Source organism: Lichenostomus cassidix, chromosome 5 (genome assembly GCF_008360975.1).
Source record: "Lichenostomus cassidix isolate B80296 chromosome 5, HeHo_3.0, whole genome shotgun sequence".
Classification (NCBI taxonomy): Eukaryota; Metazoa; Chordata; class Aves; order Passeriformes; family Meliphagidae; genus Lichenostomus; species Lichenostomus cassidix.
The window spans coordinates 35,455,011-35,467,724 of NC_139486.1; the positions used below are offsets into that span (position 1 = coordinate 35,455,011).

Below are 12,714 nucleotides of genomic sequence, written 5' to 3' on the forward strand. Positions count from 1 at the left end.
AAGAATTGTAGCAAAATGGAGCAGATGATCATGCCTATCTTTGTACAGTTAATTTACAAATGTTTGCTCCTTAACCTAAAGAGGCTTTGGGTTGTGTGTTGATTAAATAAAGCAATAGTGTTTATTCACTGTGTGGAAACTTTAAGACCATATGTAATGCGTCCATCAAAGCCTTTGAGCCAGAGTTACTTTTCTATTCACAGCTTGCTTTTTATACTGTTAGGTAAGGTAATTCAACTTCCAGTGACTCAAATGTTGCAAACTAGTTATTTGTCAAAGAAAAAATACCTAACATTACTGTATGCTCACACTGAGACCTTACAGTGGCTGTGTTCAGTTATGCCTTTTGTTATCTTTCTTTGCCAGAAAATGGCCATCTTTTTTTGTGTTGTAGAAAGTGTTAAAGCCAGAACTGCTTATTGGTGTCTCACTCCATAAGCCTAACTAAGGTTCGTATGAAAATTCAAATCCGAAATAAATGTGCATCACTAAGTCTTTTGTCTTAGGGATTTAAATAAAGAACCAAACCTATCCAATGCTGTATTTTATAACTTCTCCTCCTCTTTACAGGTATTAGTTCCTACCACAGTGTCTATGGTTGGAAAACATTTGGGAGTCAGAAAAGACCATCCTGGCTTAAAGAACAAAGAAAACGATGAAAACTGTGGTCCCACTACTACTGTTTTTGTAGGCAACATTTCGGAGAAAGCCTCAGACATGCTCATACGGCAGCTTCTAGCAGTAAGTACTGCTTGTAAGGGGACTGCTTGTTAAGTTTCATCCCTGGCTGATGAATAAAGTAATGACCCACAAGCAGTGTATTGAAACTAAAAGCAGAGCTATTCACACAAACTGGAATAGCAGCCCACTACACCTGAATTCAAGAAGCAAAGAGCACAGCTTTTTTTACACTACAGATGTCTGTGAATACAGACCTATTTTATTTTTAGTAGTGTTTACCCCTTTTAATGCTATAATATTTTGCAAAAAGTGGTTAAGTGTTTGTAATGTTTTGAATATACTAATTAATGATACTTACCTTTAACGCAGAAATGTGGCTTGGTTTTGAGTTGGAAGAGAGTACAAGGGGCATCTGGAAAACTTCAAGGTAACTGTTCATAGTTTTCAGAATCTCTAGACGTACTCTTGTTTTTATTACCTGGCAGCCATTTAAATATCTTTACACATTGCTATTCTTAATTTACATTTCAAGACACTGTATATGATAGCTGCTAAATATTTTCTAATAAAGGGCTAGGATTTTCTGGAATTCAGACAGAATAAAAAAGTAAAATTGAGAAAGATTAAATGAAAAAATGTCTTGGGAGCCTAGTTTTCTTTACCTTTCTTTTCTGAAACTGAAGGAGTTTATAGACCATTCCTGAGGAAGGTTTGCCCGTTTGGAGTTAGCTTCCGAAAGAGGCTAACTATTTTAACACTATTACAGGTCACTTCCAATAGTAGGTATTGTCTTTCCCTATGGAGGAGGTTTTCCTATTGTAAAATTTACCTTCCCTGTGGTCAAGTTGAACTGTTTTTGGTTTTGTTTTTTTTTATTACCTTTCTCCAATGATTGTAGGAAATTATTTTGGTTACTATTTTCTTTTGCTGTGTTTTCATATCTTGCTGTGTTTTCATATCTTGCTGGGTTTATGTTTGGGTTTTTTTTTCTTTTTAAGGATGTAATTCAGTTCCTATAAATCACACTTTTTAAATTTTGCTGTCATAGAATATTTTTCTCATTTAAAACTTTATGTAACTGTTGCAAAGAACCTAGTTTGAAATACCCTTCCCTCCAGGTTAACAGTGAGCTGTTGACTGATGCCCTTTGTCATCAGACAATTGCAAATCCACCTGAGCTGTCATCATATAGATTGCATTTCTTAATGAAGACAGATATGTCAAAAGCTTTACAAACACAATCATAGAATAGTTTGAGTTGGAAGGGACCTTTTAAAGTTTGTCTAGTCCAACCTTCTTTGAAGATCAGGAACATCTTTAGATGTCACTGTTGAGCTGCGAGCAGAGAAGGAAAACCCGGATTCTCAGCATAGCATAGAAAAAGCGCTTTATTATTTGAATCCAACATATATATAGACTTTTCAGAGGTCACCCAGATTGGTCAGCCAGAAACCTCCCCCTAGGCCTGATTGGCCAGGCCTGAACTGTCCAAATCTTGAGACACTGTTTTAACAACATCCAAACTTTATCTTTGTTTATAAAACACAGTGGAATGTTCTCACGAGAAAGACCTGTGCTAGCCACATTTAGATCACTAGGTTGCTCAGAGCCCCATCTAACATGACCTTGAAAGTTTCCAGGGATGGGGCATCTACAATGTGTTTTACCATCTTGTTTACTGGACTTTTAATTATATCAAAGATTAATTCAGTGAGTGAACTTTGCGTTTTTATGATGTGTGCTCCTGGCTTTAAAAAAACAAGTGCCTATGTTCCAAGTTTATTGATTCAAAACACATTTTTAAACAAACTAAATTACCTGAAGAACTTCAATGCTTTTACTTCTCATTTCAATCATCCATTTCAGCCTTTGGATTTTGTGAGTACAAAGAACCAGATTCTACACTACGAGCACTGAGACTACTCCATGACCTCCAGATTGGAGAGAAGAAGCTGCTAGTCAAAGTTGATGCAAAGACAAAGGCTCAGCTAGATGAATGGAAAGCAAAGAAAAAGGCATCTAATGGGGTATGTAGATAATGTGTGATTTGCATTCTTTTGGCAGGATGTCCATGTATACTTGTTAGATGAGATTGTGAGCATGTCTCAGTTTCTACTCTATTCCATGGCTTTAATTTATTTTAGGATTTTGCCAGAATCACATTAATGAGTCTGAATATATGTTGAAACACAGAGAAATGTAAGCTCTTAATTCCATAGTGTTCAAACTTGGCTGCAAGCTACAACTGCATCTCTAGAATTAATTCTGTAATTCATGATATAGCATAGTAACATGTGCTATGTATTTTGATTCTGTTGCTTCATTTTTGTTTAGAAACTCTTGAAAGTGCTTAAACCCTAGAAGAATTTACTCTGTCAGTCTGTAAATTGGCTGTCTGAGAGGAATTGAGGTGTCTTTTCCCTCCACTCATGGTCTTCTGGGACAAATCAATGAAAAGCAAAGAAGTAGATCATTCAGTAGAAGATAAAGTTATCAGGCAGTGGGCAGCTTTCAGACATTTAGTAGATGGGGAAAAACGCTTTTGTACCATTCCTTTCTAGAGCTAAGGGTTTGTTCTGGAATAAAGCAGATATTTGGTATGTTGAGTTCTTGTTAAGATACGAAGATACTTAATTGGCAAGTTTGCATTGAAATTAATTGTGTCTGTTTCTTTGCTGAAATCGTATTTTTCAACCCCAGTCAAGTTTGGCCTTGTCTCTAACTCCTTAAGTTTTGCGTATGCATTCAGATAGCATTTTAAACAACTTTTTTTCTGTAAGGTCTAAGTGAGAAAACGTTATTGTTCACAAAACTAAAAATGCTAATCACACTGTAGCAGGTAAATTTTTAAAATTCCAGTTTGGAGTTTTTCTTAAGTGTATGTAGTCAATATTGGAACCACAGGTACTTTTATTTCATTTTACCTAAGCAGAAGTAGAGGCATAATTACGACTTGAAGTACTTGACATGTCTTTGACTGCATACCCCGTGTATGGGATTAAATGCAATGGCTTAGTAAAGCAGAGTGCTAACTTTGTGAGGATTGAGTGGAGAATTGTACTAGCTCTTAGCCTGGATAGGGGCTTGATTTGACTGCCCTTTCATTCTGTACTTCCTTGTTTCATGTCGGCATCGCCTGTGATACTGTGCTTCACAGCTGATGTTATAAACAAGCTTGCAGGATTTCTGGAGTTCTTTTACGTCTCTTATAAGTTTTGTTTTCTGTGACCCCCTGCGAGTTACAGTCAGCCTGGGGGGATTGATTGTAATAACGCAGAGGGTACTGTTTGTGTCTTTGGTGAAGCAGCTGTATGAGCCCATTCTCTTGAACTGTAGAATGAGATTAACTCCATGTGTTTTGTTGGATTTGATTGCTTTTTTGTGGGTTTTTTTGTGGTGGTGCAAAGAAAGGCTATGAATTGCTGAGGAGTATTGATGAAGTGCATTGTAATCAAACTGCTTGTGATTCCTTTCATACCATCACTGGTGTGCTGGTGCCATTTGGATCCAAAAGTTGCAAATTTTCTTGAATATTTTGAATTAAGAAATCAGAGATGTATAACTACAACACAATTTCATATAGAGAGACACCAAGCAAACCTTTATCTAATTAGCTCCTCTCCCTGATCGCTTCCTCTCCCTGGATCTCTTCAATTCCACCCCCTGTCACTACCTTCTAGCTCTTTTCAGCCTGTTCCTCCTTGGCCTGGCAGCTTCTTCACCTCCAACTGAATCTTCCCTTCCCCCTCATTGTTAGCTGCTGCTCCATCAGACCCTTCCCTCCCCCTCACTCCACCCACCACCTATCGCTTGATGGGATACCCAGCTGGATTCTCAGGTGAGATTCCATTTTTCTAAAAGATTCAGGGCATCAGGAGGTGGGTTACCTTGCTCAGTGTGCATATCATCACTCTACCCTGTCATGTAACATTTAGTGAAAGGCACCTCTTTGTGTTCTTTTTTTTCCCTACAAGGTTGAAAGGGGAAAAAAGATGAGGAACTGCAGAGTACTTGATCAACAATAATTAAAAGGAAAAAAAAAGTCTGCTGTGCAAGGAATGTTTTCCCTAACAATGTTTCTTTAATATAGTTCTCCCATTTTAAGTTGCAGCTTGGAAGTTTTAGGTAGGCATTTGTATTGCATGGCACTTGGGTAGAAGGCTTTGAGGAACTGCTGTTGAAATGACTTGAAGTTTGGAACACGGAAGGCAAAACTTTTGACCAAGAGCTGCACTATACTGATTGCCTTTCTGGAAGCTTGTGGGTGCTCTCTCTTTTCCTGTCTACTGCCTTAATCACCGTTTTTCTATTTCATTATGTTATTATGCAATCCTACACTTGCTGTCTGCAGCCATTCCATAAAGCTCTGCAGTAAACTGTGGTATTGCCAGTGTGAAAAGGCCTCACTAATATAATGCAATTGATAATTACTTGTAGGTGGTTTGGTTTTCATTTGGTGAGTTGTTTTTTTTGTATGGGTTTGTTCATCTTTTTTTGATTTGTGGTTTTGTTGTTTTTTTAGGGTGTTTTTAATAGTAAATGCTGTAGGGGCATGAACGTGATGATGAAAGGTGGACTTCTGATAAAACCACTATTATTCTCAGTTTGTTGATTCCTGTTGCTTTGCAATTTTTCCTTAGAACTCCAGACCAGAGACAACAAATGAGGATGATGAAGCACTGGATGAGGAAACGAAGAGAAGAGATCAGATAATTAAAGGGGCCATTGAAGTCTTAATACGAGAATATTCCAGCGAGCTCAATGCCCCCTCCCAGGAATCTGACTCTCACCCCAGGAAGAAGAAAAAGGAAAAGAAGGAGGACGTATGTGTTTTGATTTTGGACAAAACAGATTTTTTTTCTTCAACTCACCTTTATATAATGGCCAAACCTTGTGCAGATACTTTAAGTCTAAACTTCTGATGAGAAAACAAATCAACAAGCATTGATGTCAGCCGCAGTTTTTTTTGGTGGTTTTTTTTTTTGAGCTGAAAGCTAGTCAGTTTTAGACACCATCCCTTCAGGATGGTTTAGGCATTTAAGCACCTAAACTTCTTGGAACAACAGGTTTGAATCTGGGCAGGACTGAACCGACCTTTCATCCCTCTGAAGGTGGAAACGCTGAATTTAGTGCAGTTTAATCTGTATGTGCATGTAGGGTTTTTCCGATGAGAACTTAAAAAACAACTGTAAAGAGTTCCTGCATACCATCCACTTCCAGTGAAAGATGCCAGGGCGCTTTTGTAATGCCACGAATTTGGTAGTTTTTGACAAAATTCTTCTCTCTGCTTATAGTATGCATTCTTGTAGTGTGCCTTGATCCAACTGGTTGCAGCTGTCTACCCAGATGTGGAAGTTCTTCATTTAGTTGTATATGTCCTTGAAGGGATCCTTCAGGGATGAAAGGCACATTGTAATCTTCCTGCCTTACAAAATCACTTTTATACACTTCTCAATTTAGCTGGATTTAGTCAGCCAGCTTTCCTATCTTGTGCAGTGCAAAAAAAAAACATGTTAAGCAGGAATGAATGTTCTGGTTTAGACTTGTTTCTGTGAATGACCTTTTTATGGATTAAAACAAAATGGAGAAGGGGGAACAAGGATAAGCAAACTCAGACTTAGCTTTTCCAGTGAAGTTTCTAACCATGGGAAAATGGGCTTTCCCACCTACCATTCTGCACCTTATATGAAAGAGATTGGAAAATTGTTTGACCAAGATTTTTACCCACTTAAGTCTTTCTGCAAAGTACCTGTTCCAAGGCAATAATGCAGTTTCAAATGCTTATGGAGTTTTAAGTGTGGTACAAGAAACAATGTCTCCCTCAGGGAGCACGTCTGTCTTCCCACAATATTATTAGTCATGGCCCACCTGAGGTATAAAAGTGCTGAGCTGAGAATTTGTTTTTCTTTCCCTCCATTTGGGAGAAGATGTTTTCTTCGATGACAATTTGCGAATGAGTCACTGTCTAATGCTATCAGCTGTATTTTTTTGTTACAAGCACTGTTACAATGTGTATTGTCCTGTGGGTAAATATCTCTCTCTCTATATATATGGCCATGAATAATGCCAGGTAGTTAAACATTATAAAGAGACCTTTGCAGTCATGGAAGAGCTGGGTACTGAGTATGTCCCTGTGACAGAGCAATATTCTCTTAGCTCTGTGTTGTGTAGAACTTTACTACTCTGAGCTAGTCAGGTAGTCAAATAAGCTTTTTTAAAATACAAAGCACTTGTGGGTTGAAATTGCACCCCATCATCCTTCCCATACTGGGAAGCAAGACAAGAAACTTGGAAGTTGGCATTTTTGGCCTGTGTGGATAGAGGTGGGAGTGAAGAGGTTGTACTAGCTTGTCATTCTCTTGTTCATACAGGAGAGGGGAGAGAAAGACTGCTGAGGGTGGGGGGGAAAGGGAAGGTGGTTGCAGAGATATTGTGGGGGTGGTGAGGGGGGTATGGAAACTCACCAGCACTGGGGCTGTTGTCCCCTGAAGAGCTTGGTGTGAAGATGACTCCCGCTGGTGTTAGCAGCAGAGGCTGTTAGTTCTTTTGGGTGAAGGCATGACTGCTGTGGGGGAGTTGAAAATGTGTGTGGGGAGCTGAGAGTGAGTGGAATCTGGTTTTCAATTTCAAGCACGGGGGAACCTCGCTAATTCGCACTAACTATAAGTTAGCAGGTGCAATCTACCAAATTCTGCGAATTAGCGAGTAAATAAAATCAAGACATACCCAGTGTAAATATACTGATCATTTACTTTGGCAAGTGTAGCTTAGCCTTGTTTCTGATGCTACCATAGCGTACTAATATCCTGTAGTACACTTGTAATTCAGTGAAGTCTTACTAACATGAGACGTCACTATGTGTTTTAAGTAGTTCAGCAAAGGGAGAATTAGCGAGGTTCTTCTGTAACTTTGTTGAATCAAAGAAATGAGATCACAGCAATACAATATTGCTTTGTAGTACAAACATACAAAACATTGTTTTTCAGAGTAGTGTGCAATCTATTTTTAAAAAAAAAAATCTCCGTGGATTTTTCCGCAGATTTTCCGCAGATTTCCAGTGGCCCCACTGATACCTTATCCACTCATCACCAAGGTTCGTTTACATTGTAGGCTTTGACAATGACTATGTTTACTGCTAGTTGCCAGATTTGTGACTCTTGTCCATCTGATTTTTTTTTTTTTTTCCACTCATTAACATCAGACTGTCAGGTTTGGTACTGCAGAAGGACTTTATTTATCTCTTGCAAGACTGGTTGAAAACTTCTAACCTTCAGCTTTTCTCTTGTTCTCCTGTGTCTGTACAGATGGCTCTTAATGCTTTTACTCCTGTCCCCCTTGTTTTTTAGGAGGATATAAATGCTATAGAAATGGAGGAAGACAAAAGAGACCTGATATCAAGAGAGATCAGTAAATTCAGAGACACACACAAGGTAGTATTCTTGTTTTTGCGCTTGATACAAATTAGGCTTTTTCAAAATCCAAAAAAACACTATTATAAAATTTAGCAGTACATTGCAATATCACTTAAAATGATGTTTATATTAGGTTTAATATACATGTAGCTCTTTACAAGTCAGAAAAAAACAGTTGCCACGTTAAAGTGGCCCATGACATCTTTATGCTAAGACTTTGATTGATACTGATTATTTCTCAGTCTTCTCACTTCAGCATGAATAGAGGCAGCTTAAGTTGCTACACATACATTAAGTCAAGATATTTATAAGTGAAGGCTAAACGGGGCTGCAGTATAAAACATACACTTGAGTGTGTTTCTCTAGGTAGATTTGTAACATTATCCAAGATTTATGAAGAGATGAAACGTGAATTAAATTTAAGTCTTTTATTTTAATAGTTCTAAGTTAAGAGTGGGGGAAGATTAAAACTAGGTCAGTGGTTACCAGACTTACCAAACTTTAGATGCATGGAAGAACTGTAAATTCCCATAAAGCTAATCTATTCATTGACCCCCACCATTATGATAGAGATCATATGGTGACTAATGCAAGATGAAACTCACAGCTTGGAAAGTAACATGGAATAGGATGTAAGTATGAGTTTCTGTTTTTTATTATACTTATGGATGCCCCCTCAGAAAAATATGCAAAGGGGTAACTGGCTTGGAAATGTTTGTGCACATCAAGTCCCACCCCAGGGTCCCCACTTACAGAAGTTTCCACTAATGCTAGTGCATCTGTGAATGTTTCTGCTTTGGAAAGTGATACTTGCGAATCGGAGAGCACAACTATGCATGTGATGTTCTTATTTTAATGTTTAGCTTAAAGTTGGTATTAATTTTTCCCCAACGAGATTGGAGTGGTCCTTGGCCTAGGGAAGTATTAACAAGCTCTTCTTTTGAGCACACACTTTTCTTTTAAAATACCCTGAAATCAACATTAAAGAAAATGTTGGAGATAACAGCAAGGTGAAGTGTGCCCATGTTGTTTAGCTTTACCACATGCGCTCACTGGGGATGGTACCATGTTTTCATGCAACTGTATCAATATAGACACAGGTGACTACACATTATCCTATGTACATGTATTCAGTTTTCTCTTCTTGACTGAAGTTGTTCAAGATGTAAGCCTGGGGGAAAAAAATCTAGAAAAAGTAATCTATAGAAGCTCAGTAATTGAATGTGAAACTGGTTAGTGGTGAAACTTCAGTAGAATTACGTTCAGTTCCAAGCCCCGAGTTGTCACTGATACTAAGATGCAAACAAGTAATATTTTTTTTTTAAATTACAAACAAAACAAAAAGAAGCTTCATTGTTTCAGAAGCTGTTGGGCATTTCAGTGCCTTTGATCTGTATTATTGGGGGGCTATTTTGGGTTTCTTAACATTAAAAATCAACTGGAAGTAGTAATTGTGTATATTGGATATGTTTAAAAGGGGCTGTTGAATCCTTAGCAGCTGGCTAGTGAGCACAGTGAACCTTTGCATGTTTTTGGTATGAGTTTATAAACAATAACGACAGACTGTCAGGGTGTCAGCATTGCAGGGGGCGTCCATTTACAGCACGGACGAGTCTGAAGAGAGCTCAAGGTAAGATTTATAATTCTTCTACCTGTTCATTTCTGTTCATTACTTCAGTTTATCTAATACTGTTCCCATCCCATTACCCTTTCAGATCCTTTTATTTAGGTTTATAGAATTTGAGGTCAGATTTTGATTACAAAATAGACCAGTTTATTTTTTCAATTGGATTTAAAGCAAGTGGACTTAAAAAATGGATTTTAATATATCAAAACTTGTGTGTGTGTATTTACACTTGTGTGAATATATTTTTAATAAAAGAAAGAAACTCACTCTCTTGAGAAATCTCACCCACCACAAACAAAGTTTTTGAGAGTGGCGAAAAAGCAGGAGTCAACTAGAGAAATTTCTATTGGAACATCTAAGTAAGTATCAACCACTTCAGTATGTAAACTTTCTTTAAAAGTATATGAAATTTGAGGTAAGTTGTTTTTAAAAGTTGACAACCGAGTTTAACATTTGACCCTACTGAGTTTCAACACTGTATAGCTCCTCGATAATGCAGTCCTTAGAAACTAGTTTTTCAGTCCAGTGTATATTATAGGATCTAAGTTGGTTTTTTTTCACATCAGTTTTCTACCAGTTCCTACCATTTTTAGTCCCTTTTTCCTTTTGTGATTTCAATGTATCCAAAATGGGTTTGTCTGTATTGTGCTATCAATGCAGCATAGTTTCACTGGATACATTAATCACTAGTGAATTAGCTTTATTTCTGTAATCCTTTGTCGGTTCTCTGGTCCCTGTGCCTATGGCAGAAGAGCACTAATCAGGTAAGATTGCTTTTTAAAGTTGTTTTAAATGCTTTGTTTAAAAGAAAAGAACAAATAAACACAAACCAGAGAAAATGCTGTTTGATTGTTCCAGTTTTTAATTTCATTTCAGTGATGGTAAATGTGGAGCCAAAGGGGATAAACCTGTTTATTCTGCTCAATATTTGTTCAAAAAGTGCTATTCTGGCATCCATCAGGTTAAAATTTGGTATATTTGGTTGTTATTTGGTATATTTGTGAACCGTGTACTTGCTCTTCCTCCCAGAAACATAGCTAATAGGCAAGGTTAATCCAGTGTTGGCGGTCCATGTCCTAGCACAGCATCTGTAAGTTAACACATAACAATTGCTTCCAAGGATGGATTTATCTATCATTCTGTTGATGTATTTTCTATTGTCTTATAGGAATTCTGGTCATAAGAACTGTTTCTAATTGAAAAAAAAAGTGGCAATTTTGTACAATTTTTAGTAAAACTGTAGCAGGTAACCTTTAGTTTCTGTGTTTCCAAAGAGCTATTTCCAACCTTTTTTTTAACTGTCTCCATCTTGCAGTCATGGAAGTTAAAATTCCATTCTGCAGAGTCTGGTTCTTACCAATGAACACGTAGAACTTTTTTAGGGAGGGAAAAGGGGAAAAGTGTTAGTTTTCTTCACTGTTTAACCACATGCACCATGTGTAAGTGGATATATTTCTTCACCCGAGTTTTCATCTAGGATGGTTTTGGTGTGCCAAGACTTTTTGGGAAGCAACTCACTGTCCCAGTAAGCATTCCACTGAAATATATTTTCCTAATTGAACAGAGTTAATTTTATCAGCTGGAAGTTCACTTTACTTGTACCCAACTGGCTTACAGGGCCAAGGGAATTTGAGTCCCACCTGAATAATGACTGGTAGTGCACTCTGAATGTGCCATTTAGTCAGTTCATAATACAAGGCCAGCCCTACTCTGCTAAGGTTGGAGATTGCTGGTCTGTGTAGATCTATGCTTTTGCACGAAACTTAGTCTTGTGATTGCTGCATTTTTATTTCATACTTACAAGTTCCAAAAAATACCCACCAAACCCTATTTAATATTCTAAAATTAGTGGCGGTTTTGGTATTTCCATTACCAGCCTTGTGTGTTGCGCCGGGAATATCCAGTTTGTGTAACTACAAAATTAACTATGAAAGTTCTCTTGTTGGTTTTTAGAAACTGGAGGAGGAAAAAGGCAAAAAGGAGAAAGAAAGACAGGAAATTGAAAAAGAACGCAGAGAAAGAGAAAGGGAACGGGAGCGTGAACGAGAAAGGAGGGAGCGTGAAAGAGAGAGGGAGCGTGAACGAGAGAAGGAGAAGGAACGGGAGCGTGAACGAGAGCGAGATAGGGATCGTGACCGAACTAAGGACCGAGACAGAGACCGCGAACGAGACAGAGACCGGGACAGAGATCGTGAAAGGAGTTCAGATCGCAACAAGGATCGGAGCAGATCAAGGTAATGTACTTCAGGTGCTATTTATTGCACTTTTTCCTAGTGCTGTTTAATACATGCATAATTCAGTAGATCAGCTGCCATTCCAAAGAGAATGAGCCTGGTGGAAGATCAGAGTAACAACAGAAATCCAAATTGGGAGAAATACTTGATTTCCTCCACAGCACAAGAATTTAAAAACTGCAGTATGCAGTAAGCAACTCCCTAGTCATGACTTAAGCATACTGTTTTTATTTCAAATCTCTTATTTTTTTGTTACTAGCGTAATTCCTGCTTCAAGTTATGTTTGTGTATTTTTTAGCTTAAGCAGGTTTTACCATTTCTTATGTGGTGGGTTTCTTGGTTGGAGAAACCCAGTTTTGGGGGGTTTTTTTAGTTGGTTGGGTTTGGGTTTTTTGTTAGAATTATGGGTTATTTTAGTAAAAGCAAGGGGATTACTCTTTCAATCTTAAACTGTAGCTAATCATACCATGTTCTGAGTGCTACTTTCACGTTAAATTATTTTGTCAGAAGTGTTAAAATTGTCTGTAAGCCATGTAAACGTGAAAGATTTATTAAGGATACGCTTTATTTGTGGTGGTTTTAGCTGTGGAGAACTGCTAACACAGTCTGATAAGAAACTCCCATATGCATATGCTTAGTTTCTGTAGCTATTGCTATTTGACGGTTAGTGCTCAAACAACTACTTTTAGGTAAATGGGTTTTTGAATACATCAGTAAGTATTGATTTTAGGCCCTTTTCTATACCAGCTGATCATTTCTA

General features: G+C 37.8%; 1 protein-coding gene across 3 annotated transcripts in view; it reads left to right on the forward strand.

Moving 5' to 3' along the window:
* RBM25 (RNA binding motif protein 25) overlaps positions 1 to 12,714 on the forward strand; it is a 33,407-nt gene that overhangs the window by 11,630 nt on the left and 9,063 nt on the right. For 2 of the 3 annotated variants that reach the window (XM_085062238.1, XM_085062239.1), the window contains exons 4-10: positions 571 to 741; positions 1,051 to 1,108; positions 2,548 to 2,708; positions 5,322 to 5,504; positions 7,721 to 7,774; positions 8,028 to 8,111; positions 11,674 to 11,954. In XM_085062238.1, the coding sequence (XP_084918364.1) occupies positions 571 to 741; positions 1,051 to 1,108; positions 2,548 to 2,708; positions 5,322 to 5,504; positions 7,721 to 7,774; positions 8,028 to 8,111; positions 11,674 to 11,954 (992 nt within the window). The remainder of the gene's footprint in view (positions 1 to 570; positions 742 to 1,050; positions 1,109 to 2,547; positions 2,709 to 5,321; positions 5,505 to 7,720; positions 7,775 to 8,027; positions 8,112 to 11,673; positions 11,955 to 12,714) is intronic. The other variant, XM_085062240.1, reaches the window with a different exon arrangement.